The sequence below is a fragment of the Sinocyclocheilus rhinocerous genome, unplaced genomic scaffold (assembly GCF_001515625.1).
Source record: "Sinocyclocheilus rhinocerous isolate Xijiao unplaced genomic scaffold, SAMN03320098_v1.1 scaffold789, whole genome shotgun sequence".
Lineage (NCBI taxonomy): Eukaryota > Metazoa > Chordata > Actinopteri > Cypriniformes > Cyprinidae > Sinocyclocheilus > Sinocyclocheilus rhinocerous.
Genome location: NW_015667306.1, coordinates 2,699,194 through 2,726,527, shown reverse-complemented (window position 1 = coordinate 2,726,527; position 27,334 = coordinate 2,699,194). Strand labels below are relative to the sequence as shown.

Here is a 27,334-nt window from a genome sequence, read left to right as displayed (position 1 = left end):
CTTTAGATTTGATATTACTGGACATAACTTTTCCACAAAGTTTATCATAAATCACCTTCAGGTCTGTTTGTAAGCACTCCTGCCCTGATATATATTAGTATGTTGTGTGAATGATTTCTAGCCCACAAGTGTCCACTGACAGCAGCAGCCATCCCACCCCAAAGAAAACCTTCATATGACAGAGCTGAGCGCACAAGGGGTTAACAGAAAGTTTCTGAAAGTTTGAATCTCCTCCCCCCAAACAACACCCCCTGGAATGGTCTGCCTCACTCGTTCACATGACACATGTGTGTATGTGTGTATGTTTGTGAGTGAGAGAGTGAGTAAAGCTTAGTGTGTGTGTTTTCTTTCTGCCATATATAGGGGCAAACTTACTTCAAGGCGAGGTTGTGTGTTATAGTCTATGATCTATCTGCAGACCTCTCTTTCTTTCTATCATTCTTTCTTCTATGCCCTCGGGACTATAAGGAGCTCTGCATACTTGGCCTGCTTTAGCCAAAGTTGGAGGAAAATTATTGAGCACTTGATAGATTATTTTGTCCTGTTGATTTCGAAGATCTGTTCAGTTGCTGGCAAACATGGAAGGAATGAATGACGCTCATGATGACGGATCCTTCATGTTCACCTCAGAGTCTGTGGGAGAAGGGCATCCAGGTGATTTTCTATCTGAACTTTTACATTTACATTTTGTAGTATGTACTATATAGATTTTGCATTCTGGACCTGGGTGCTTGCATGGAGACATGTTCCTTGCTCCTTAAGATATGTACCTTCACCTGCCTCGACAAGTCATTGGAGCATATAGAAGTGGTGAGCTGGTTTAGCAACAGTTCCTACAGAAGTAAGCTGCTTAAGCAACAGTTCAATGGCGTTCATTCACACTTTCAGTAGCAAAACTTCCACAGTACCATGTGCTTAGCTGGTATTTCATGGAGTGAAAGTGTAGTAGACAAAAATAGTAAATTAGGGGTCATGACTTTTACATAGGTGTTAAATTACTGCATATCACTTTGAGGATTTTCTCAGTTACACATTTACTATGCAATTTATTTCATAATGAACATACTGATACAGTGAATGATTTGATTATGACACCGTCCCATGGCTGTCTAGTGAGTCGATCATCGGTGCACCTGTTTGCCAACAGATTTGGCTTCAGTAGTTATTTCTGTTTCATGTGGGAACTTGCCAGACCTCACATTTCTTATCAACCATATTGCGGTTCTCTCATGTCATGCTGCAATGCCAAAGTGCTGTAGACATTTTCATATGCTGCACTCCTGAAAAATGCTAAGTCAGTTTGATTTGCATAGTGCATTTCACAATACATATTTCAAAGCTTCTTTCAAACTTAATGACTCTTAATACGTTTTAATGACTTTTAATCTAATCCGGTCTGGTTCCTCCTAGACAAATTTTGCAACACTGCAAACTGTCTGGTTCACATGAACAAAATTTTGAGAGTCTTACTAAACAATAACATCTCCCATAAGCACATATTTCAGCAGATCAATCAATAGGCGCGCATGTGCAAGATGCAAAAAAATCTATTCCATAATGCTCCAGACTGAAGCGATCTAATAGATTGGACTTGTTTGTCTCATATTATCACCTGATATGTTGTTTTGGACAGCTATTTTCTGATGTAACTCACCTAAACTGTTGCCTCAGCTAGCAGCCTAAATATAGACTGAGTGAATGATTCTGAAAGGAGAGGACCACTGGTATTGTCCTCCAGCTGCTCAGCTGGGGTTTTGCTTGGTTGGGATTACTGTGTCCTACAGGCTTACTATAAGACAGGCATTAAACTCTTAAACTGAAACTTTCTGGTGTTATAACACTAAACCCACACTTGAACCTTCATCTGAGCCATGACATAACTTTGTTTCATAATGGTGTGATTTCGTTAATAGATAAAATCTGTGACCAAATCAGTGATGCAGTTCTTGATGCACACTTGAAGCAGGACCCGGATGCCAAAGTGGCCTGTGGTGAGTGAATATTTTTAATCACAAACAAAATAAACATGTAAAGGCTTTCTGTATAAACATGACTGTCAATATATTGTTTGAACGTTTATAGTCCAACAGCGGGTCACTTATCTTGACTCTTGTTCAGTTATAGAGTGACCATTTCTTGTACTCTTTCCGTCCCTAAAGTTTAAGGGAATTTAAATGGATAACATCTCCATTTCTAACCTAGCAATGGATTATAAAATGGCAACTTTCCTTTGTCATGGGTCATTTGACTAATTAAGGTTGTTTTAATCATTAGAAACTGTTTGTAAGACTGGTATGGTACTTCTCTGTGGTGAGATCACATCTCGGGCCAACGTTGACTACCAGAAGATTGTGCGAGACACCATTAAACACATTGGTTACGACAACTCTGAAAAAGGTCAGGATCAATACATACTTTAATTTTCAGCATACCGCCTAGTACTTCAGATCTTTGCTAACTCATCCACCATATATGTCCACTCTTTGCTCTTCCATCTGTTTAGGTTTCGACTATAAAACCTGCAATGTGCTGGTGGCTCTTGAGCAGCAGTCTCCTGATATAGCGCAGGGTGTCCACGTTGACAGACATGAGGAAGATATTGGAGCTGGAGACCAGGTCCGAACACAACAGATGTGTAAAAATGTGTTTGAGCACATAGTTTGAGACAAACATCCTCATATTGCATTTCCGTCGTGTCTTAGGGGCTCATGTTTGGCTACGCCACTGATGAGACGGAGGAGTGCATGCCACTCACCATTGTCCTCGCTCACAAACTCAATGCCAAAATGGCTGAGCTGCGGCGGGATGGCACCATCCCATGGCTCCGCCCAGACTCAAAAACTCAGGTCAGCAAAATAAGACTGAAAAAACTAAATATTATGTTTAGAGTAAAAAATGTTGTGAAGTTATTTTTGCACACTTACAATCACAAGTTGATATAATTGAGTCTTTAGAGCCACAATGTGCAGGTTCAAAGCCCCTGACTGACACTGACCATGCTATCTTATCAGCCGAGTGTTCATTGAACCAACACATTGGCCAATAGGTGTGACGGCTGTTGAGCAAGATAGTGACCATGAGGCGGTCTCTTTTAATGCTTGAGAGAAAATGACCCTCAGCATGACATCCAGGGCCCCCGGTCCTTACTTTTCCCAGTGGGACAGAGGACACGGCTGTGCACCTTCCATCTCAGGAGCATGCCAGCAACTCAAGCTGGGCAGCTCTCAGGAAGCTGAAACCTCTGGTCTATTTTAGAGTTCTGCCATTTTCAGACCATACAGCAGGAAATGTCCTTCACATTCCCTATGTCAACTGAAATGATGACTTCAGATGTTTTCCACAACTTCAGGTCACTGTGCACTACAAGCAGGAGAATGGCGCTGTGATTCCTTTGCGTGTCCACACAGTGGTCATCTCCGTCCAACATGATGACTACATTTCACTGGAGGAGCAGCAGCGTATTCTGAAGGAGAAGGTCATCAAAGCTGTGGTGCCAGCAAAATATCTCAACGATAAGACTGTCTACCATCTGCAGCCAAGTGGACGCTTTGTCATCGGAGGGCCTCAGGTGAGAACTTTCTATGGTTCAAACGGTTATATGAAACACTGTTGTATATAATGAATTTTAAAGGTTTAATTCACTTAAAAAAGTTACATTTTCACCCTTATGTTGTTTTAAACCTTTATGCTGTATTTTTTTACTACAGAATGAATTTTTTTGAGACCTCTTTGTGCAGCTTTATCAAAAAAAAAAAAAAAAAACACAAAGTAGTTAGTATTATTTGTGCACTATATTCCAAGTCTTCTTAAGCAATACAAGGAATACTATTCCTTGTGTGAGGAACACACCAAAATGAAATCATTATTAATTGAAAAGTTTCACCTACTGTATGTCAAAGCTGTCGTGCCAATGTCATTGACACCACAACAGCACTGGTTCTCATGTTTATTGTAGCAGCACATGGTGAGCCATTTCAAATCTGTGCACAAACACAGATTAGACACAAACTTCTATGAGGTGAAGAGCTGTTTCATAATTCTTCACAAAATTCTCCCTTTGTTTTTTCACAGAAAAACATAACTGACTAGTTTGGAATTACATTAGGATGACAGAATTCTCATTTTTGGTGAACTATTGTTTAAACCAGGGCTATTCAATTGGCGGCCCGCGGGCCAAATCCGGCCCGCCATTCATCTTCATCCGGCCCGAGGGAAGAGTACGCGCAGGTCGCACATTATTTTGCACTAATTAGTTTGTCCACAAGGTGGCAACACTGGCCCAAGACAGTCGCAAAAGAAAGGGATGAGAGAAGCAACAACAATAACCGGAGACCGCAACATCAATAAATGGCAGCGCTGACAAGCGCTTGTGTGAGGGGGTTATGACATATCCACAACTTTAGTTTAAAGGAGTATAAAGGCATTGTTGTCGGTCATAACTTCTGTCGAGAAATAGCGCAGACACTGCACGAAGATGATTATCAAATGGAGTATAGTCTGAAAGACTGTGCGTTCAACTGTATTCTGAGCCGCTTCAGCGCGCCAGTAGCGCTTCAATGGACAAAAACACAAACAATTATGTCAAAATGCTGGGTTTTGGCAAGTGACCTCGTAAACACGGTCTTAAATGAGTTATAAAATCCTAAATGACCATAAAGAGTTGGGAGAAAATCAGGTGTGTGTCAGTTACGCGTCATGTGCATCAGTGACAGCGCTGCTTTTAAAGGGGTCATATGATGCTATTTTAAAGATCATTATTTTGTGTATTTGGTGTAACAGAATATGTTGACATGCTTTAATGTTCAAAAAACACATTATTTTTCAAATACTGTACATTATTGTAGGTCCTCTATGCCCCGCCTCTCTCAAACAGTCGTTTTCAACAAAGCCCCCTCCTTTGACAAGCGCAGTCTGCTCTGATTGGCCAGCTGACCCAGTGCATTGTGATTGGCCGAACACCACAAGCACACGTCGGAAATGTAACGCCCCTTACCATAATCACGAGCTTTAGCTTTCAAAGTAAATATCAAGACTAGAGGTCGACCGATAGTGGATTTTACCGATACCGATAGCTAGGTTGGACCACACTGGCCGATACCGATTAATCAACCGATAGTTTTTAAAATGGTAAACTAAAACTAAAACAGAGCTTTACTATTTTTAAAAAAGCAGTAGCAGTACTGAACCATACTTTGTAAATGAATAAACATATTAATATTAATTATTATATTGATCATTAAAGTTATTTCATAGTTTACTAATGTTAAAAAAAGAAACTTTAAAATGTAAAAATATAGCCTATTAATAATAGTAAATGTTGAAATGAACACACTAGGAACAATACTTTTACAGCTTTCATTAATATTACAAAAGAGCTCTTACTGTAAAGTATTACCATTTAATTTCAACAGTCATGCTAACTTAAAAAATTTAGGAGCACAAAATCATTCTAATATGCTGATTTATTATTAGAATTATCAACAACAATACTACAGCGAGAATAAAGGTTACGCCTTCTTTCTTTGCGTGAACGTTTGGGCGGCGTTATGCAAATCTTCTCACATCGTGACGTAGACATGTGGGGTGTGTTAGAACGAGCCGTTTTAGGTAGGCGTGGCTGACTCTTAACTTTTATAAAGAATATCTCTTTGGATTTGAGACTTTAGTCTTTGCAACTTTACAGATCTTCTTTATGCACCAAGAGCTTGTAACACTCCAAAGAGAAAGGAAAAATTGAAATCGCATCATATGACCCCTTTAAAGTGAAATCTGATGAAGTCTGTCATATTGATGTAAATCACAGAACAAAAGAAAAAGAAATCACTTGACTGCTCTAGTCGCTGATTAAGTTTTGTAGCTTGAGTAAAGATTAATCTATATAGTTTATGCATATACAATTCATAGTTTATGTGAAGATTGTTTTAAGTTCACTTAAATTAAAAGTTAAAAATTATATTTTTCAGAACCTACTAAATGTTAAAAATAATGGCTTTCAATTATACTGTAACGTTGAATTGCTATAATTAATGGCTAAAATTAAGGGGAAAATGCATTTAATAGAGACATCAGTAGCAGTATGGCATTATCAAAAATACTGGCCATGGTTAATAATAGGCTACTCAGTAAAAAGATGCCATTAAACACATATTTAAAATATACCATCTTTATATTGTTTCTACATTAATTTGGAGGTTCAATGTGAAATTATGACAATATAAATATATTAATATGCAGTTAATCCCAATTAATCAGAAAAATATGTGAATAATTAGTTGTTGTTTTTTTATTTAAATCGATTCACAGACAGCACTAATGTTAACCTTTTATAGATGTTGGTGTTGATAATATTAGTTCATTTTACTGCTGAATATGCATTTAAATTTAATTTCTAATTTTATAGGCCCCTCAGAAAGAGATTGGGACGGCCACCCACCCCCTTGGCCCCCTTCAAAATTTCAATGCGATAATCCGGCCCTCAAATGAAACTAATTGAATAGCCCTGGTATAACCATATAAAATCTTTGCTTTTCAGGGAGATGCTGGTGTCACAGGTAGGAAGATTATTGTGGACACATATGGTGGATGGGGGGCTCATGGTGGTGGAGCATTCTCTGGAAAGGACTACACCAAGGTGGACCGCTCTGCTGCCTATGCTGCACGCTGGGTGGCTAAGTCTCTGGTGAAGGCCAAACTGTGCAGAAGAGTGTTGGTTCAGGTAAGACAAAAGTGTAGACATCTTGAATAAAAAACTGTGAACAATGCATAAGGTTGTGTCTAGACAAAAAAAAAACAGATCCACATTATTGACCAATTTGATCTGATATGGATTAAATCTGGAATGGATGTGCTGGTGTCTGGAGCAGGGTCATGAATATTTAATGTGTTCTGTAGGTGTCTTACGCCATTGGAGTCGCCTACCCTCTCTCAATCTCCCTTTTCACCTACGGCTCATCAGAAAAAACAGAGAAGGAGTTGCTACAGATTGTCAACAAGAACTTTGACCTCCGACCAGGTGTCATTGTTAGGTAAACAATTAATAAGATAATATGTTCTTATTATGTTCTTCTACTTTAGGGAAGGAAAACAACATTTTCTGTTTTTCAGCCTTAAAAACACAATGGTTAAGTTCAGTACTTTATGTGGGTGAGTTGAAAATGGAGGGAAACAATATTTACGTGGAATTTAGTTCACTAAAATAAGGGGGAATTAAGGGTTATTCTCTGCTATTACATCGGTTCAAAAGTGTCATGTAATGTTATACCCATCCAATCAGGTTTACTTTGACTAAATTAGCAGCTACTTTTAGTAGACGAAAATAACATTTTAGTCAATGACCTAAACTTAAAAACTACCTGTACATACAAAACTGTCTATTGTAATATACCTGCACATACAATTGTCAATTTATATATTTGTATTCCTTATTTACTTGTTCTATTTTTTATTTATTTTTATTTTTTATTATCTGTGTTTTTTGTTCTGTCACTGTCATTCTGTTACACTGTGGAAGCTTCTGTCACGAAAACAAATTCCTCGTATGTGAAAACATACCTGGCAGTAAAGCTCATTCTGATTCTGATTCTGATGAGTAAGCACAAAATAAAACTAAATTAACATTTTCTATATTAAAGTAAATATAAATATTTAATATGAACAGCAAGTGAAAACTGCCCTCTTGAAATAATGAGGACACTATTGTAATACAATATTGTGAATTCTTTACACTTTAGCATGTAACTTGGTTCAAGTTCACGTTTGCACAATTTTGGGCAGATTCAATGGTATAATATTACACATTTTTACAATATTGTGTGTGTGTGTGTGTGTGTGTACCTGGTATTCCCTTCCAAATGTCCCCACAAGGATAGTAATACCAGTAATGTTTTTGGATTTTATTATTATTATTATTATTAGTCCCCATGAGGAAAACAGCTTATAAAGTTTTTTGAAAATCTAAAAATGCAAAAAAGTTTTCTGTGAGGGCTAGGTTTAGGATTAAGGGGCAGAAAAAAAGTTTCTACGATAGACTATAAAAAACATTACACCTATTGGAATTCCCCATAAAACATGAACCAGTGTGTGTACACATCTTAAAAATATGTGACACTGGACCACAAATTTTTTGAAATTGATTTATATATATAAATAAGCTTTTCATTGATGTATGGTTTGTTAGTGTGCAATTTTTTATCATTTGAGTCACTTTACAAAAGTTGCTAAAAGTTGCCAAAAACTTTTTAAAAATAGCTAAATTTGTTGCTAGGCGCTTTTTGAAAAAAAAAAAGTTGTTAGGGTAGTCTGAAAAGTTGCTAAAACTAGCAACAAAATTGCTAAGTTGGCAACACTGCATTCCTTAAGGCTAAAGTGAATTCACATATGATGTGAATGTGGTTGGTTTCCTCTTTTTGTGTAATTTAGATGAAAATATGTGCATTTATTTATCATTTGAGTCACTTTACAAAAGTTGCTAAAAGTTGCCAAAAACTTTTTAAAAATAGCTAAATTTGTTGCTAGGCGCTTTTTGAAAAAAAAAAAAGTTGTTAGGGTAGTCTGAAAAGTTGCTAAAACTAGCAACAAAATTTCTAAATTGGCAACACTGCATTCCTTACCTAATGATTTTTGGCATAAAAGAAAAATCTATAATTGTGACCCATACAATGGCTATTGCTAGAAAATATACCCGTGCTACTTAAGACTGGTTCTGTGATCCAGGGTCACATATGTGACATGGAAAAAAAAAAAATCTTAAGAAATACACTGATTACAATCCTGCTCAATCGTCATAGTAGGCTAATATATGTAAACATGACATTTCCCGATATTTCCTCCAGGGGGAGTATCGCTACCACCAATAGGCCTAAATCAGTGGTTCCCAACCCTGGTCCTGGAGGCACCCCAACACTGCACATTTTGCATGTCTCCTTTCTCTGACACACCAATTTCAGGTATTGGAGTCTCTACTAATGAGCTGATGATCTGAATCAGGTGTTTTTGATTAAGGAGACATGCAAAACGGGCAGTGTTGGGGTGCCTCCAGGACCAGGGTTGGGAACCACTGGCTTAAATGGCAGTTCTACTATGTATTAAGCGTCTTTTAAAAAGTAACGATGCACATAAATTAAGTACATTTTATTTAATTAATTACAGTTTTGGTGTAAGTAGGATTCAGACAAGGGCTGTTTGGTGAAAAGCTAACAAACTCAATTTCTACTTGACAGGGACCTGAACCTGAAGAGACCGATCTACCAGAGCACCGCCTGCTACGGTCATTTTGGCCGATCAGAGTTCCCCTGGGAGATGGCCAAGAGTCTCAAGGTTTAAACTGAGAGGCGCGCGAGTCTTACCTTCAGTCATTCAGTCGCTCTTTCCTCCAGCGCTCCTCTCTCAGCTTATTTAAATTCTCTTCCCGCATATGCTACATTTCAGATTAGACGAATATATACTGTAAATGTCAAGATTGATAAATTAAATCCGTTTTTTTACTTAGAAGTCTATCGTGAAAGGATCCCTCACAACTGTTTCACCGCATCAGCACTCATGACAATCTATCATTCCTTCAGTGTTGCCAACTAATTTTCAGGGGAAGTTGCTAAAGGCAGATCGATTTGTTGCTAAAAGTTGCTAAACGGCGTTGTGATGTCATTGCGTGATGACGTCATTGCATAACCATGACACAAAACAGCGTTTTTACGTAGAATACACGAGATTACTCAAATCTCAACGAAAAATATTTTTTTAATGGTATTTGTTCATATAATATTATAAACATAAAATATTTAAGTTTCTAAAAGTAACATAAGTAACAGTTTTATGATCGGATTTTTTACAGCATTGAATTATTGAAGTTACACATTTTATGTATTTTCTTATTAACTAGTAAAACTGCACATTCTGAACAGTTTTTCTTACAGTGAACCTAACTGAACAACAATTATATATACAAGCTAATAACATGCTGTATCATAAATGTGCATTTATTATTGACCAATTGGAACTAGCAACTTAATGCACATTTGATGTTTGTACATCTTTCTCCAGCTCTCTCCAGGTTGATGTGCTGCTTGGCTGGCTAGCTGTTCAATGGTTTCCTCTTTTTGTGTAATTTAGATGAAAATATGTGCATTTATTTATCATTTGAGTCACTTTACAAAAGTTGCTAAAAGTTGCCAAAAACTTTTTAAAAATAGCTAAATTTGTTGCTAGGCGCTTTTTGAAAAAAAAAAAAGTTGTTAGGGTAGTCTGAAAAGTTGCTAAAACTAGCAACAAAATTTCTAAATTGGCAACACTGCATTCCTTACGGCTAAAGTGCATCCTAGCCTATACCAGCTTAGAATATATAGAGAAAACCTTAAGTAATAATTTCATAGTTTGATTACCTTAAAAAGTGTAAGTACTGTGACTCTGAGGTGCTATCAAAACAATACTCTGTCAGCAGCAACACTGGCGCGAGTTTTGGGCGGGAATATCTGTTTTTCCGATCAACAGAGGAGAGCTCGGGAAAACTGCAGTGCAATTTTGTTTGGTGCCACTAGTGCCTCAGAAAAACACATTTCAGCTTTATACTTAAAATGATTGAAATCATAATTATTCAGTTTTTACTACATTGTAATTTCTATTTCTTTTTCATGAGCCAAATTCACTATTTAGTCAGTTTTTCATTGTGGCTGTAACAAGTTACAGCAGTGTGTTGCAAAGAGTTATAAGCATATTGTGGACCATTGGGAGCTTTAGGTTTTATAAGTTATACATTCTGATAAACATATTCCTTGCATCATATATTTACAGTCTTAAAAGGGTCTAATTTGTGTGCTTTTTCTTGCATCATAAGAACATTAGCTTATGCTTCATTTTTTGAATTCATTATCTCATTAATGTTTGATAATGGCAGAGGGAAATTATGAGAATATTGTTGTTTACGTGTACAGATCCTGTGCTGGTCTTGCATTAATTGTCAAGTCTGGAGAGTGAGCATATGTGTGTGTGTATATAGCCTATTTCAGTTATGAACAAAGCCAGATTATGTTGCACACTTGAAATGTGTGTGAAAGCCACTCGTTTGTTTTCTTTAGACTTCTGGGAGTTCAACAGAGGCATTAACCCCTAAAAACACTATAAACCATCTTCTTCTTACTGTTTTCTTTTAGATTTTCAACTTTTGTCTTTAAGATTGAATTAAGGATTTGACATGTAAATAATTGTGAATAATTAAAGTGTGGAAAATTCTGGTGTCAGTATGGGTGTCTTTAAACACAATGAATGACTCATTTGTTGGTTAATATGCCAACCAATCATTCCATTATGTGCAAATAATATGTTTACTACTACACAGTTTTGCAATTGGTCACCAAAAGCTGAAGCGAAACACTTGATAAGTCAAACAAGAATGACCAAATCCAATCTGTTTAAATAAACTCAAAGGCCATGGTGACCACTAACGGGAATTGTGTGACACGGTCTACATGACTCACAGAAGTTCATTCACAGAAATGAGAGAGAAAGCTTACCGAGTGTAATGTCTGATTCTGCTTTATTTCCATACATTTTAAGGCAAATTTACAGCACCATCAAACACATCCTGCCATAAAACTCCAAAACATTTCTCCAATCTTTGGTTTAAACAAAGGCCCGTGAAGGTATTTTTGCTATCTGGTATGTCATTAAATGCTGATGTCTTGTTGAATGATGACAGCAGGTTTGCAGCAGTACAGCTATTGACTGTCAGAGTCCCAAGATTAAACAAACTAATAGATAATACATGAAGGAACACAAGTCTAGGCAAAAGGTAATGCAGAAAAAATGACTCGTTTAACTGTTTTTTAAAGGGGTCATCGGATGCTAAATTCAATTTTGTTGTTGTTTGAACATAAATGTATGTTGGAAGTGTGTGTAAACATCCATCCTATAATGATAAAAATCCACCCAGTGTTTTTTTTTTTTAAATCTCTATTTTAAAATCCTCTTTCTCACATCAGGCTGTTTTGAGATTCCTGTCAGAATGACATAGTTCTGCACAGGCCCCTCCCACGATAGTTGATTGACAAGGCCGTCTTACCTTAGACCCGCCCTGAGTGAGCTGTCATGAGTCAGCCATTGTGTGGACTCCGGTGCAGGGGAAGACAAGAATGTCTCCGAATAAGCGATTGAGGCGTTTTGTTACTGGATGTAATAATGAACATTGCAGTCGTCATTTACTCCCGACATCTGAGCCGCTGAAGACGCAGAGGATTAACGTTACTTTCGTTTTGAAGGGAATGCGCCGATCCCCGATCTGCCTAAATGCGTCTATGTTCGCGCGAATCATTCGTGATCGAGCTTCATCTACACAAGAAGTGAGTATAGGGTTTTTTATGAATCTTTGCAAATCGCCTTTCCTAATATTTGCTAGTTAGCAAGTTTCGCGGCTAAAGTAAACAGTACTGCTCCTCACCCCACAGAAGAGAGGGGCGGGGTGAGTAGAGCTCATTAGCATTTAAAGCAACATGGACTAGAACGACGTGCTGAAAACAGAGCTCATTTTGACAAGGTAAAAAGGGTGTTTTTTACACTACCATTGAGAAATTTTAAACAAAGTATGTTATAGACTTTTCATTAAGACCCTAAAGAATCATATCAGCTTATATCAAATGGGCATCCGATGACCCCTTTAAAGGACTAGTCAAAAATGACTTTTTCGCCCTCATGTTGACATCTTTATTTATTTTTTCCCCTGTGGAACACAAAATGAGAATTTTTGCAAACTTTTGAAGATGCTGGTTGTTTGCATGTTACTTTAAAAATGTCTCTCATGTCTGTTAAGCTCCAAAATGCACAAAAACAGTGTGCTGTTGTGTGACTTGTTTGCTGTATTTTATCAAACATGTTTTTTTGCATTTTATGTCAGAAACAAAATGAAATTTAATACATTTTTCACAGAAAATCCTCCCTTATACTGCACTGCTCAAATCTCATATTTGATGGCACTGATGGAGTGATACGTCACTTTTTTTGAGATTTCATAGCTTCAGCAAAGGGGAAGATTATCAGTGAAACTTTTATGGTGGTCATTACTGTGAATTGTCAAGTGAGGAATAGAGCTGCACAACAATTCTTCAAATTTCTTCTTTTGACTTCCACAGGAAACATAACAGCATTTGGATTTGAAACAAAATGAAAGTGAGTATATAGTGAATTTTTTACGGGGTTAACACAGTATTGCAAGATGCAATTGAAGCAAAATAAAGCTTTCTATGAAGGAACTGTTATAACCAAGTAACGGAAATGGTATAACGTTCACTTATATCTGGTGGATCGACGCAGTCTTGAATGCAGAGAGAAGATATGTGACAGCAAAAGACAGATCTGAAATTCCTGAGCGAAGAGAATTAGTAAACTGAAATGACACGAAATATGTTTTCAGGATGGCACTGGTAGGATCAATCGGTGACAAGTATAAATATGGCTCTTATCCTGACAAATGAAATGACAAAACTCCCTTGATATTAATTGAGGAACAATACGATTTTTTGTCATACATGAAAACATTTGACCAATGTAAACCAAATTGCATCTGTTTTTCAAAACAAAATCAATTCTGAACTTGCAGTCCTGCTGCAAGTCATTTTGTCTGCAAAAAAACAGCTCACAGAAACCTACTGTAATCTAAGAACACCTCAACTAGTCACCCTTTACATTAAAGGGCAGCTTCTGAGAAAACTCAGTCTTTCATTTCAAGACGCTACCTTGTAACCAACTCCCATAAACCCCCAACACACACACACACAACAATTCCCACAGTGACAGAAAGAGGGAAACCTATGATCACACTGACCTCAGGACAAACTCTTCTCAATTACATTTGGTCACAATGTACAGCAATACTCATAGACTCTAACATGACATCTGGAATGGCACCAATTACTGGCGACTTAATGTGATAAGCTTATGCGCCTGTTTCGCGAGAGGTTTTTGCTGATCTCGTTCAGCTTAGTTGTTTACAACCAGCATAATATTTGCTGCATATAAAAAAAAATACATGCCTTATATATTCAATTAAGGCAGTTAGACTATGGACATACATTTCTGTTAAATATCGGTATTTGGTTTTTGGTATAAGGCACATCGGTAATGACAATCATCTGAAAAATACATTTCAGACAGCATAGGATGATTAAGGCAAAATGAACCACCATGATCAGTTAACAGACAGCAGAGATATGTGACAATAAAATGTTATTTAGCCATCTCTGCCTTTGAAAAAAAACTAAAGGCACAGAAAACATCAGCATTTTGGGATCCATTGTCTTGCATTGTCTGAAATTGGCACAATAACATTTGTTTTGAGGCACTATGTTAAAAAGCTTGAGTGTTGATGGTTGCAAAAGGCTTCGGTTTAGTTGACTACACCATTGTTGTAGCGGTCCTTTGGTTTCACCAATGGACGCATGTAGTTTTGCCAACTAGCACTCTGTAGTTCTGTTATCCAAGTAACGCAGACACTTAAAAATCCCAATGAGATCTAATGGAAACTCCAACACATCCAGGCAATGATCTTTGTTTTTCCCAGCATGGAAGCTGTGCGATTCAAAAGGTCCCCAGAGAGTGAAGAAGTCACTCAAAAATGTGCAAAATCTGAGCTGGATTCTTTGGCAAAGGTGTATGAGAGCCATGTCCAGTTTCTGTTACTTTCCCTCTGCGGTTGTAGTGTTTTTTCTAGTGTTGAGAGAGATACAGGACACTGCGGTTACAGTATGGATAGGCTCTCAGGCTGGTGCTGACTGGCCCCAGAAAGAGACTCCATTTTGTGGTCTCGGCTTACGGACTTTAGAGATTGCCCTTGGGCCAGCACCATCATTGTGTCACTAGATATCCCGGCGAATTCAAAAGCGAATGTGCCGTAGAACAGCATAATAATGACGCAGAAGACCCACTCGAAAATGGCTGATGCATGTTGCAGGACAAAACTCTCCTGGACAAAAAACACCCCGCCTGAGGAAAGTTTCGTCAAGGAATCATAGTGAACACTATATACTCATGCTCAGGCCTGTTTGCATTACAGGAAGAACATGCATGAACTCACTGACTGAGAAAGAAAAGCAGTGCAAAAGCTGAATACAACAGGATATTCAAACATTCTGGGAAAATATGTTATCTGAGAATATTGCAACACTAAACCTGACCAATGAAAAAATAACAGCTGCTGTCAGAATTAATCATTTTTTAAACGCTGTTAATGCTTTTTTGACATCATAGAAAATGTTTTCGATAAAAAGTTCCGGCCACTCACCAAATTTGCTTATGTTATGTAAAGTGTGACAAAATTGTTACATTATTTAATTATTTTACTTTGCAGATTGAGATTTGCAATAAAGTCGCAATTTGAATTTCCTGTGCATTTGAATGCATATTTAACGCACATAATGCATATAAAAATCTAAAATCAGTGCTTGATATTTTTGTCACACTTTAGTTTGGGGACCAATTCACACTATTAATTACTAACTACGACTTTTGCCTCGATTAACTCCTAATTTGCTGCTTATTAATAGTAAGGTAGTTGCTGAGTTAGTTTAGGTATGGGGTAGGATTAAGGGATCTAAAATGTTAAAAGAGAATGTTAATGTTAATAGAGGATGTTGATATAGAATAATGCATTAATATGTGCTTTATAAATACTAATAAATAACAATAAATAATACTATTAATGCAATATTATTATATACTAATACTATTAATACTACTAATAAAACTAAATTAATAAACTAATAACTGCACTAATAAACAGCCAATAAGCTAGTAATACACAATGATAATCAGCAACTAGTTAAGAGGGAGAATTGGTCCTTAAAATAAAGTGTTATCGATATTTTAAAACTGAATTTACCTTTACATTCAATTTATTATTACACTTATCTTTTTTTTTTTTTTTAAGTATTTACAAATGACAATAACACATACAAAAGTAATTACTTGTTTTACTATTGGCTTTGGTGGTTTGAGAAATGGTGGGAGAACAGGACAGAATGTTATATTGATTTGAAGAAGAAAAAAGGTCACACTTTATTGTAAGGTCCAATTCTCACTATTAACAAACCATTAACTACGACTTTTGCCTCAATTAACTAATTCACTGCTTATTAATAGTTAGTAAGGTAGTTGTTAAGTTTAGGTTTTGGATAGGATTAGGGATGCAGAATATGGTCATGCAGAATATGTGCTTAATAAACAGCCAATATGTTATTAGTGATTAATTACACATTCTTTTTTCATTCCTTACAATGTGAACATGTTAATTCTCTCTCTCCATCTACAAATCATTGGCCAATAAAGAGAAAACAAAACAAAAAAATTATAGAGATGGATTTGATTGTTTTTTCTTCTATAGCTCTTGCATTAATATCATTATTGTTAATTATTGTGGCTACGTTAATCATGTAGTGAAAATCTGATGTTATGACAGCCCTAATCTAAACTGATTCACAATCCTAATACAAATATACAATATAATGACATGAGAATGAGCTATAGTGTAAAGGATACTAAGCACCAGGGCCACAAAGGCCAGCAGGGTCATAAAGAGGCGCAAATGACCCACATTATATTCTCCCTGAGTCTTCGCCAGGCGGTAGGTCAGTGCAGACTGCAGACACACAAACAGCATACTGGTGGGGAAGGCTACCCCTGCTCCAACATAGTGAAGAACCTTGGCGTTATCCACCTGTGAGGAACACAGTGACAGAAAACAGTGAGTACAGATTCACCAATCAAAACTACAGATACCATTAACAACATGTCACATACTGTGGGTGTAGTTTAGCTGGTGTGGAGGGAATCCATGGTTACCATGACGAAAAATTTCCCTTTATTCGAAGTGGAAAAACCACAAACAAACTTTCTGGAGTGTTTTTTCCTTTCTAAAAATAGCCACATCTCTTGGATTTCTTTCTTTTTTTTTTTTTTTCATTTTTCCCAGCTGTGGAAAAATCACATTTAGAGAGCCCTAACGGTTCAGTACAAACTACATCAGTTCAGGAAGGACTAATTAAAGCCATACAAAACATGAGTCATATTGCAACACATTAAACTCATATTGAAAACGTATGTCAAAATATTTTATTGACCTAATCTGTAATCAAAATGACTTGATTTTATAAATATTATTTGCTCACAAAAGCAAATAAAATTCACATACGTTCATAAATATTTCAGCTTTTAATTGTTTTTTTTTGTACTTGAAACAATGAAAGCTGGGTTAAAACTGTCAGTACAATAAGTCTAAGTGGATCTGCTCAGTTATAGTTATCAGTTATACAACAACAGTCCCAAAATTGTCATGGAACCTATTGGGAAACACAAGAAAATTGCTGTTTATGCAGAATTTCCATTTATATTGCTGCAAGCTTTGCTGTGCTTGCCAACATACGACTGTGTGGTGTGTTTATGGTCTGAGCACTGAAGGCAGAGAAAGAGGAGTTCACCATGCCACGTCACACATCACATACAACAACACCAGCAGCAGCAGAGGGCAGCAGAAACACACAACTACAATGAGCCTTATTAACTCTACACTATAAACCACACAAGACAAGGTCTAATACCTGGAAAATGTCAGTAAAAATCCATATCATGCTTTAAAGTCAATATCATGCGCTAAAACTTACTATAATATAAAGAATATACAACATTTTTAAAAGCAGTCTCCTATGCTCACCAAGGCTTCATTTATTTGATCAAAATTATAGTAAAAACAGTGAAATATTAGCGCAATTTAAAATAGCCGTTTCTGCTGTAATACATTTTAAAATGTAATTTATTCCTATGATGCAAAGCTGAAATTTCACCATCGTTACTCCAATCTTCAGTTTCACATGATCCTTCAGAAATCATGCTAATATGATGATTTGGTGCTCAAGAAACATTTCTTATTATTATCAATGTTGACAATGAAAAATGTCTTTACTGATCCATTTAAAGCCTCTTAGCTGGTTCAAAGTATTAATTTCTTTCAAAACATTATTGCATAGCAATCTATTATTGCATAGTTAAGCAGCATACAATATATGTCACTGTCCCTCAATCTATCCCTTTCAATAACTTCATCTGTATTTATTCTTTTACTTCTTTTTTTTGACACACAAACAAAAGCCAAGTATCAAGTGTTGCAGGAGGAACTTTGGAAACCATAAATCAACTCCAGGCTTTGTTAGCGAACCACTGATTATCTCAGCAAATGATATCCTGTATGTTCCCCTAAGGCTAAGACTTCCCCTTCACTTCAGTGTCTAAATATTGAGCTGCTGTTCCCGTTGCTTACTTGCACTGTCATTATGACAAGGACATGCTCTCAGCTCTGTAATGTGCGAGGTGTGTAATGTGCATCTCAGGTTTAAGGACAACGATTGAAGCTCTCGAAAGCTTTCTAGTCTTGTGGGAAACAAGCACAAGGGATGAGACTGTGATAATGTGACCTGTCATGGAAATACACTTTGATGCATTAATCTGCCCAGAGAAAAAGTTGGCCACTCACATTTCACCTTCAAGTGAACAGTTAAAGGAATAGTTGAAGGAATTAAACAGAACTGATTGAGAAGAGTTAAAGGAATAGTTCACCCAAAAATAAAAATTTGCTGAAAACTCTCACGCCATCCAAGATGAGTTTGATTCTTTATTGGAACAGATTTGGAGAAATTCAGCATTACATAATTTGCTCACCAGCGGATCCTCTGCAGTAAATGGGTGCCGTCAGAATGAGAGTCCAAACAGCTGATAAAAACATCACAAGTAATCCACATGACTCCAGTCTATCAAGTAACATCTTGTGAAGCGAAACGCTGCTTGTTTGTAAAAAAACAAATCCATCATCCATCAATGTGTTGTAACTTTAAACTGTCGCTTCTGGCTAAAACGCAAATCCATAAACAATAATGCTTCCCCCATCCAGTCCATCCCTTGTTGTCCTCTCACATCAAAATCCACCAGCATATATGTCTACAACTGTTTTAGACAATATTTGCTTGTAAACAGTACTTAATCTGTGCATACTTCTCTCCTGTTTCAGATGAGACCATTTTTTCAATAGAGAAAGCAATATTATGAATGGAGAACTCGTATATTACCCAGGAGCAACAGTTTGAAGTCGTGTGGCTCACTTGTGGATTATTGTGACGTTTTTATCAGCAGTTTGGACTCTCATTCTGATGGCACCCATTCACTGCAGAGGATCCACTGGTGAGCAAGTGATGCAATGCTACATTTCTCTCAATCTTTTCAGATGAAGAAACAAACTCATCTACATCTTAGATGGCCTGAGGATGAGTACATTTTCAACAAATTTTCATTTTGGGGTGAACTATTCCTTTAAGAAAGAGCACTTTATAACATGTCCAAGTAAGAAATCCAGGCAAACACTTGGACTCTAAACTAACCACAGTAACAGACACATAAGAACAAGTTATTTTCTAAATCCCTGGGCTGCCAAATTAGCAAGAGAGAGGAGAGGAGCTCTCATGTGGACTTGCTTTAACATGTGGTTGAATGCCTGCCTTACAGAAAAACTTGTAGATCTGTTTCTCTGTCTCTCTTTTTGTGCAGACAGTTTTAAGAACAATAAAACATCTTTAAGAGTTTGACAGCATACAATAAGGCTGTCAAATCCAAATCTTAATCGAATTACATTATATCCGACTAATTAATCAAATTCAAGTCAGGTCTTGCTGTTTTTCAGCATCTCAAGCTTGTCTTTAAGATGCTGTGAGAAGTTAAAAGTAGTTGAACTTTTTGTTCTGCTGGGCTCTATCCAGCTGTTTTGAATACATGAACATGTCCTGTGTGAACAGCTCCACTCATTCTGTGCTGTCTGCTTTCAGTAAGTGTGGTTTGGCAAGGCATGTTGCCTGTAGTAGTATGGGATTACATCTCTGCCACAATTCTGCGCGCGAAAGATCATATTTTGAGCACGCAAAAGTGCGTTTTGCACGCTCGCGAACTGAGTTTTGTGGAGAAAATGTTTGTCTCGCAAAGAAGAAAGTATTTAGAGCGCACGAAAATCAGTTTTGCATTAAAAATAAGTTTTTGGATGTGTGCAAACCTTCTCTTTTGCACGTACAGCGTTTCACTAGCTTGCTCACCTGATGCCAACCCTCAGTGCTCTCTAAATGTCAACAGCTCGCTTGCTCAACACAACCCAGCGTTACAATATGCCATAATTCCAGCCAATCAGAGACGAGGCTGCTAAATTCTGATTGGCTGCCTTGACAACCATTCACAACATTTCTAGCGCCACCATTTTCCAGAACTGCAACCTACCTGGAGTCTCCAGAAGTACAAGGTGTCAGGTTCTCAGAGACTTAGGTTAAGTATAGAATCCTAAAAAATTACCCCTACTTAATAAGAATCACATACTGAAGTGTAGTAAAATACTTGAAGACTGATTTATATATATATATATATATTAGGCTTTATAGACAGATAAGTTGATAGTGACTCTTGAAGGACCAGCACCACATCCTCTTGTACCACTGTTTGAAGAATTTATCTTCCAGAATCTGGCAGTAAGTTTTGGGAGTTCATTTTTAGTCCATCTTGAGATTTTATCTGTAGAAGATAACCTGCTTAATAATTATGCACACCTGAATATAAGGCGTTTTTCACTTCCAGCCTTCATGAACAATAATATAAAGATTACAAGTGATTAAATACAAGATTAATAGTACCGTATTGGCCCGAATATAGGGCGCCACCTAGTGTTGTGGGTGTATTATTGACATGTCAAAGTCTAGACCCTGAATATAAGACGACCGCGTTTTTTCCAAGTAAAAAACATTGTCTTATATTCGGGTCAATACGGTAGTTATTAAGATTGATGTTGTTTGGAATTGGTAAAATGTTGGAAAAAAATATAATCAGAATATCAACTTGCATAATAATTATGCATGCACTGTATTTTTCCTCTTCTGCTGTCGTGGTAATGCAAGAAATGTTGTGAATGGTTGTCAAGGCAGCCAATCAGAATTTAGCAGCCTCGTCTCTGATTGGCTGGAATTATGGCATATTGTAACGCTTGGTTGTGTTGAGCAAGCAAGATGTTGGCATTTAGAGAGCACTGAGGGCGGGCATCAGGTGAGCAAGCTAGTGAAACGCTGCACGCGCAAAAGAGAAGGTCTGCACACATCCAAAAACTTATTTTTAATCCAAAATTGATTTTCGTGTGCTTGAAATACTTTTTTCTTTGCGAAAGAACATTTTCTCCACAAAACTCAGATCGCGTGCGTGCAAAATGCACTTTTGTGTGCTCAAAATATGATCTTTCCCGCGCAGAATTGTGGCAGAGATCTAAGCCTATATAGTAGCAGTAATAGTAGACTTCGCAAAAGCATAAAAGTAGTATTTCAAGCTTGAATTGCTCTTGACGGCACCAAAAAAAAAAAAAAGAGTTCACATTAGTCAGTGGCCATGATTAATTGCATACACTTTTTATCACATAATTTCCCCAAATATTATTAACAGTGTTAAATTGAGTGGCCTAATAATAAGTAATGGGATTTGCAATAGGTATTTTATTCATCATGTCCATGTGTATTTTTTTCCTTCAGGGGCCTCTTCCTCTACTCTGGGAATGCAGAAGAAAAGATCTTCACAGGCTGGCAGAAGGAATCTACAGATTGCTTTGGCAGCCAGTAGCTGTCAGACCATCAGGACCAAGACCAAGTGAGAAACTCTGTGCAACTACACACGCTTAAACAGCCAAACACAGGAAGAGCCCCATGCTTCATTTATTCAGGATGATTCATCCAGTCCAATTATGACCAAGAAACACGCGTTTGGCTGTAGTTAAAGGGGTCATAGGATGTCCATTTTCCACAAGTTGATATGATTCGTTGTGAGTCTTAATTAAAAGTCTATAACATACTTTGGTTAAAACTAACCAGATTTTTTTTAAAACTACTGGGTGGATTTTTATCATTATAGGGAGGTTGTGTACACACACTGCCAACACACATTTCAGTTCAAACAACTTGTAAAAGTGCATGTAGCATCCTATGACCCCTTTACATGTTTATTGGGGACCACACAAGCACGCACATAAACATAAACATTCACACTCATGTTTAAAACACATGCACACATGCTCACAGAAACTCTAGCAGTTCTCAGGAACTGTAACTTAAGCATTATTAAAATGGGACTGGGATTATAAAAAGGTGGACATGTGGTCTGAATAGACGAGACTTAATGTTATAAATATATCCCATGTATAGCCCCAGCCCTCTAAACTATAAACATTTTAATTTTTATTTTATTAGAGCACTGAGCACCAGAACGGCCAGGCACAAGAACAGTTTCTTCCCTTAGGCAATCCATCTTATGAACACTGGACAATAATTGTGGAACACACAACACTATTTATATACTTATACATTTATTTATCTAACACACATACTTAGTTTACATTTCGAATTTGCACATAATATACATGTACATACAAAATTGTCTATTGTAATATACCTGTACATACTAATTGTCAATTTGTATACTGTTATCCCTATTTACTTGTTTTATTTTTATTCTTTTATTATCTGTGTTTTGTCCTGTCACTGTCATTCTGTTGCACTGTGGATGTTTCTGTCACAAAACAAATTCCTCGTATGTGTAAACATACCTGGCAATAAAGCTCATTCTGATTCTGATTCGATTTTCTGACTATCATTTCTCGTGCCAGATTTTACAGGGTTGTGAAGTTGTGTCCTACATCAGAAAAAAATGGATTATTGAAAAATGCAAAAATTTAGGACAGGGACTTGGTTCAATACACTGATTACTGATTGGATGGAGGCAGATCTGAATGTGAGCTTGCAGTCATTTGTAAGAAAGGGCAGTGTTTACTAAATGATTGGAGAAGTCTGACATATGTCACCAAAGAGAAGTCTGTTATTTCACTGGAAGATCGAGCTTTGACATTATTAAAAATTGTTATAAATTTTGTTATCTCAATTTTTGTTATAAATTAAACGTATGCATGGATTAATTGTTCACAATAAGATGCATTTTTAAAACAGATAGGATGAATTTGCTGTTAATGCAGACTTTAAGGTGAGGATCATACCTGAGGCCGCAACCACAGTGGCTGTTCTGAGAAAATTGCCGGAATTGAATCTCCTTAATGATTCAGTTCACTTTTTTCTATTTGATAGGCTGCCAGTAGTAACAAAGTATTATCTTACTTAGAAAGTTGGCAGGTGTACCAGGCAGCGCAACAAACAAAATTTTGTTTTAGTATCATAATTCAATAAAACGTCAAAATAAATAAGGGGAAGCGATCTGGAAAAATAATACACCACAAATCACAGACCTGATTTCTCATAAGAACCCTGAAACCTGCCAAAAAACTAGATCATTTGCACAGTAATTTTCACCAAGGTTATGTGACTCATTTGAATAGGGCTTTAGCTTATTAGGAAACGCTAGGCAGCAGTGCAAGCTCAAACAGGTCCTCTGGAACAGGGAGGCCACACACCTGTACCTATCAAAACAGGACACACTCCAAAAAGCTTTGTTCTTCCCAGTCTAGTTCTGTGGAACTGCACCACAGCATTCTGAAACCAAAACTTGAATTCCAAGACCATCAGGAGTATCAAGCTCTATCAAATTTCGGATACTGAAACAGCACAGCCAGAGTTATATAATGTGTCTTCCCTTTTTCCTGATGGTAATAATGAGAGTCTGCCTGCGCCCTTGTCATCCTACACCGCAGCGGTGGAATGCTCCAGAAGGGCAGGCAGGCCTGCTGAGGAGGTGCAGATGTGGCGTTCGGGCCACGTGCTCGTTCCCGCCTCTCCCGCCTGTCAGATCATGATGGCTCTGTACTCCGTACACACAGCACATTGTACGCCGTGACTCATTCACCCAGTGTTCGAACTATACCGTGGACTTTGGGGGAGCCCACTTGTTTTTTTTTATATTTTTTCTACGAATCTTTGAGTTAACATGCACTAAACATAAGTGGAATTTGCACCGCAGCGCCCCCACACCTTGATGCTCATGACAAGAATAGCATGTATAGTTATCTTTATTGAAGTGAATTAGGCTTAGTCATGCATGAATGAATGATATTTTTGCAATTTTAGACATAATAATCCACGATGATCACATTACACAAAACTGAAATTGCACGTCAAAATAACACATTGTCAATATTTTTTGAGACCCCCCAAAATTTCACAAATCCCGTTTTCAGGGGAGCCCATGTCTTATTAAGGGGAGCCGAGCCCCCCCTAGCTCCCCCGTAGTTCGCACCCTGCATTCACCCACATTTCCAGTAAACTTCCCTCCGTTTCATAGAAAATAGGAAGGATGGAGCAATCCATTTTTCTATCCAAAAAATATTTCGGGATTGAATGTTGGTGATGGGAATGGAATAAGTAAGTCTAAATTTTCAGTTGTCATAACAAAACAGTTAAAAACTAATTACTGAAAGGCTAGACTGTACTGTAATCAAGACAATTCAGTCATCTGCAGTTAAAGTCAGTTTACTACTTTTTTAATGTATTGAACATGATTCATTGGTGCACGGTATTCTAAAGAAAACATGTTTGCAAAAATAGGATAATCTCTGAAACAATGATCCTTTTTGTGCAAAATCACCGTGCCATCTTGGCTTTCAACTTCTTCCCTCCAAGCTTCTGGATCCATTTGAACTTCTCAATCAATTCTGGATGGATAAAATCAAGTCCCATACTTCACATTTGTCTTGTTAAATATTCCATTCACTTGTAAATATGTCACATTAAAGGGTTACTCCACCCCAAAATGAAAATTTTGTCATTAATCACTTACCCACATGTCGTTCCAAACCCGTAAAAGCTTCGTTCGTCTTCGGAACACAATTTAAGATATTTTGGATGAAAACCGGGAGGCTTGTGACTGTCCCATTGACTGCCCAGTAAATTACGCTGCTTGCGTTCAGTGGATATTCTCCAAAATGGCGATACGGTGATGCGGAGAGACACAGAGGAGACGAATTGTTGAATAAAGTCGTTATTTTTGTTTTCTCTGAGTACAAAAAGTATTCTCGTCGCTTCATAACGTTACGGTTGAACCACTGATGGCAGATGGACTATTCTGACGATGTCTTTCATACTTTTCTGGACCTTGACAGTGTAATTTCAAAAAAATAATGTGTTTTTTGAACATTAAAGCATGTCAACATATTCTGTTACACCAAATACACAAAATAATGATCTTTAAAAAAGCATCATATGACCCCTTTAAATTGTGTTCCGAAGACGAACTAAGCTTTTACGGGTTTGGAATGACATGGGGGTAAGTGATTAATGACAAAATTTTCATTTTGGGGTGGAGTATCCCTTTAAGGAAGTGAAGAATACCATTTCAAGACTTTTAAGACCTCATGATGTTACTTTTACGAGATCAGCGTTCTTTCCTATGTTGACATATTTCCTACTGAAACTAGAAGCAGGACATTTTGGGTTTGTTCCTTAAAAAAATTAAATACATAAGTTACATCACAACTATGAACCATGATTTGCTAGAGACCATCTGATCTAACAAACATCTGTGGAGCACAGGATGAGTCATCAATATTTTTGTTCTGTTTTTCCCAGGAGAGGAAGAATATAAATTTTAAACATGTACTGTTCAAGTCTGGGGTCAGTAATATATTTTTTACACATTAAATAAATCAAAAGTGACAGTAAAGACATATATAATGTTACAAAAGATCTCTATTTCAAATAAGTGCTGTTCTTTTAAACATTCTATTAATTCAAGTATTCTGAAAATGTATCACGGTTTCCACAAATATATTAAGCCACACAACTATTTCAACATTGATAATCATAAGAAATATTTCTTGAGCAAATCAGCATATAAGTATGGTTTCTGATGGATCATGTGACACTAAAGAGTAGTGATTTGAAAATGTAGCTTTGCCATCAGAGGAATAAGTTTCATTTTAAAATGTATGCAAACAGAAAACAGTCATTTTAAATTGTACTGTAGCAATATTTTACAATATTACTGTTTTTACTGCATTTTTGACCAAATAAATATAGATTTGCTGACCATAAGAGACTTCTTCATAAGAGATCGTTAATGTGTATCTGCTAAATCCAGTCAACAAAAAGGAGCACACCAGTATTGTCACGGGTTGCTGGGGAAAGGAGCTCGAAGGAGGCAGATAGTCAAACTAACAGAGTCTTTAATAAATCCATGTGAGAGAAATGGAGAAAACAATCACTTTCAAAGACGGAGACAGGAACAAGAAACTGAGGAAAGGCAGGGCTATAAATACTAAACCAAACGATGGACTAATAAGATGATTAATGAACAAAGGTGGAAACTAATGAACTAATCAAGGGGACTAAGGGAAACTAGGTCAAAGAATGTAGAACAGAAATACAGGAAAATCTAAACCATAACAGAACATAAACGTGACAAGTATACAGTTGACCTGAAAAACTAAAAGCCACAAAATTCTCATTTAGATTTAATGGGGTCTTTAAAGGGGTCTGAACTGAGAAATGAAAATGCCCTTAATCTTTTGACATATAAGAGGTCATTGTACTATAAAAACATCCTGTAAGTTTCAGAACTCAAAACTTTCTCGTTACTCTAAAAAAAGGTTATATTGAAGCCAGTTTGCCAACACAACAGGTTGTGGAAATGTACCATTTTATGATGTAATAGTGTGGCTAAACACCGCCTCCGCAGAAGAAGATCAACGCCTGCTTCTACATCACTGCCTGTTTAGCCCCGCCCACTGATTCACGCACATAGTGGGTAAATAATGAGAAGGGCAAATGCAGGTTTACGCAGAAATCAAACTATAAAAATAGCTCTGAAGACAATAAGACACTGTGCAGAGCCAAGCTTTAGAAACAGTATTTGCATTGCCTTCCTTCTGATCGCAATATTAGGAAAGAGTGAATTAACTTTATTTTTAATGAAATGCCAGATGCGTCAGTAAGAACTTGGTCCTTTATTCACTTTATTTTACTGTGGATTCGTTTACAAACAAAGCACAATTCAATGCAGGATTTTCAGAAAGTTTGAAACTAAAAGATTATGCTGTGCCGACTATATTGGATCAGACAGTAATGTCACAACACACAAGTGTGAGTAACTGTTTTTATTACGTGGTCACTATTGCTTTATCTGTTATTACAGATCGTTTGATATGTACTGAGTATTTATGCGTTTTTATGTAGGCTGTCAAACATACACAACTGTTAGCCAATCATAGCAGTGGGCGTTTACTTCTAAATCTACAATCCACCACGCCAATTCAAACAGAGCATTCTGATGAGGGGGGTCAAAACAGGACAGAAAAATAGCCAATTAT

The 27,334-nt window shown here is 37.0% G+C and overlaps 2 protein-coding genes across 2 annotated transcripts in view; one reads left to right on the top strand and one right to left on the bottom strand.

Moving 5' to 3' along the window:
- Positions 1 to 293: 293 nt before the first annotated feature.
- LOC107733750 (S-adenosylmethionine synthase-like) lies at positions 294 to 10,119 on the top strand. The gene is made up of 9 exons (XM_016545517.1): positions 294 to 654; positions 1,914 to 1,991; positions 2,275 to 2,397; positions 2,504 to 2,616; positions 2,703 to 2,846; positions 3,350 to 3,568; positions 6,533 to 6,715; positions 6,892 to 7,025; positions 9,219 to 10,119. The coding sequence occupies exons 1-9, from the start codon at positions 579 to 581 to the stop codon at positions 9,319 to 9,321; spliced, it is 1,173 nt and encodes a 390-aa protein (XP_016401003.1). The 5' UTR covers positions 294 to 578; the 3' UTR covers positions 9,322 to 10,119.
- A 4,522-nt stretch (positions 10,120 to 14,641) lies between these two features.
- LOC107733751 (transmembrane protein 150A-like) overlaps positions 14,642 to 27,334 on the bottom strand; it is a 42,314-nt gene continuing 29,621 nt past the window's right edge. The window contains exons 7-8 of the mRNA XM_016545518.1: positions 16,516 to 16,693; positions 14,642 to 14,964 (exon numbers count right to left, since the gene is read on the bottom strand). Of these exons, the coding sequence (XP_016401004.1) occupies positions 14,720 to 14,964; positions 16,516 to 16,693 (423 nt within the window). The 3' untranslated portion in view covers positions 14,642 to 14,719. The remainder of the gene's footprint in view (positions 14,965 to 16,515; positions 16,694 to 27,334) is intronic.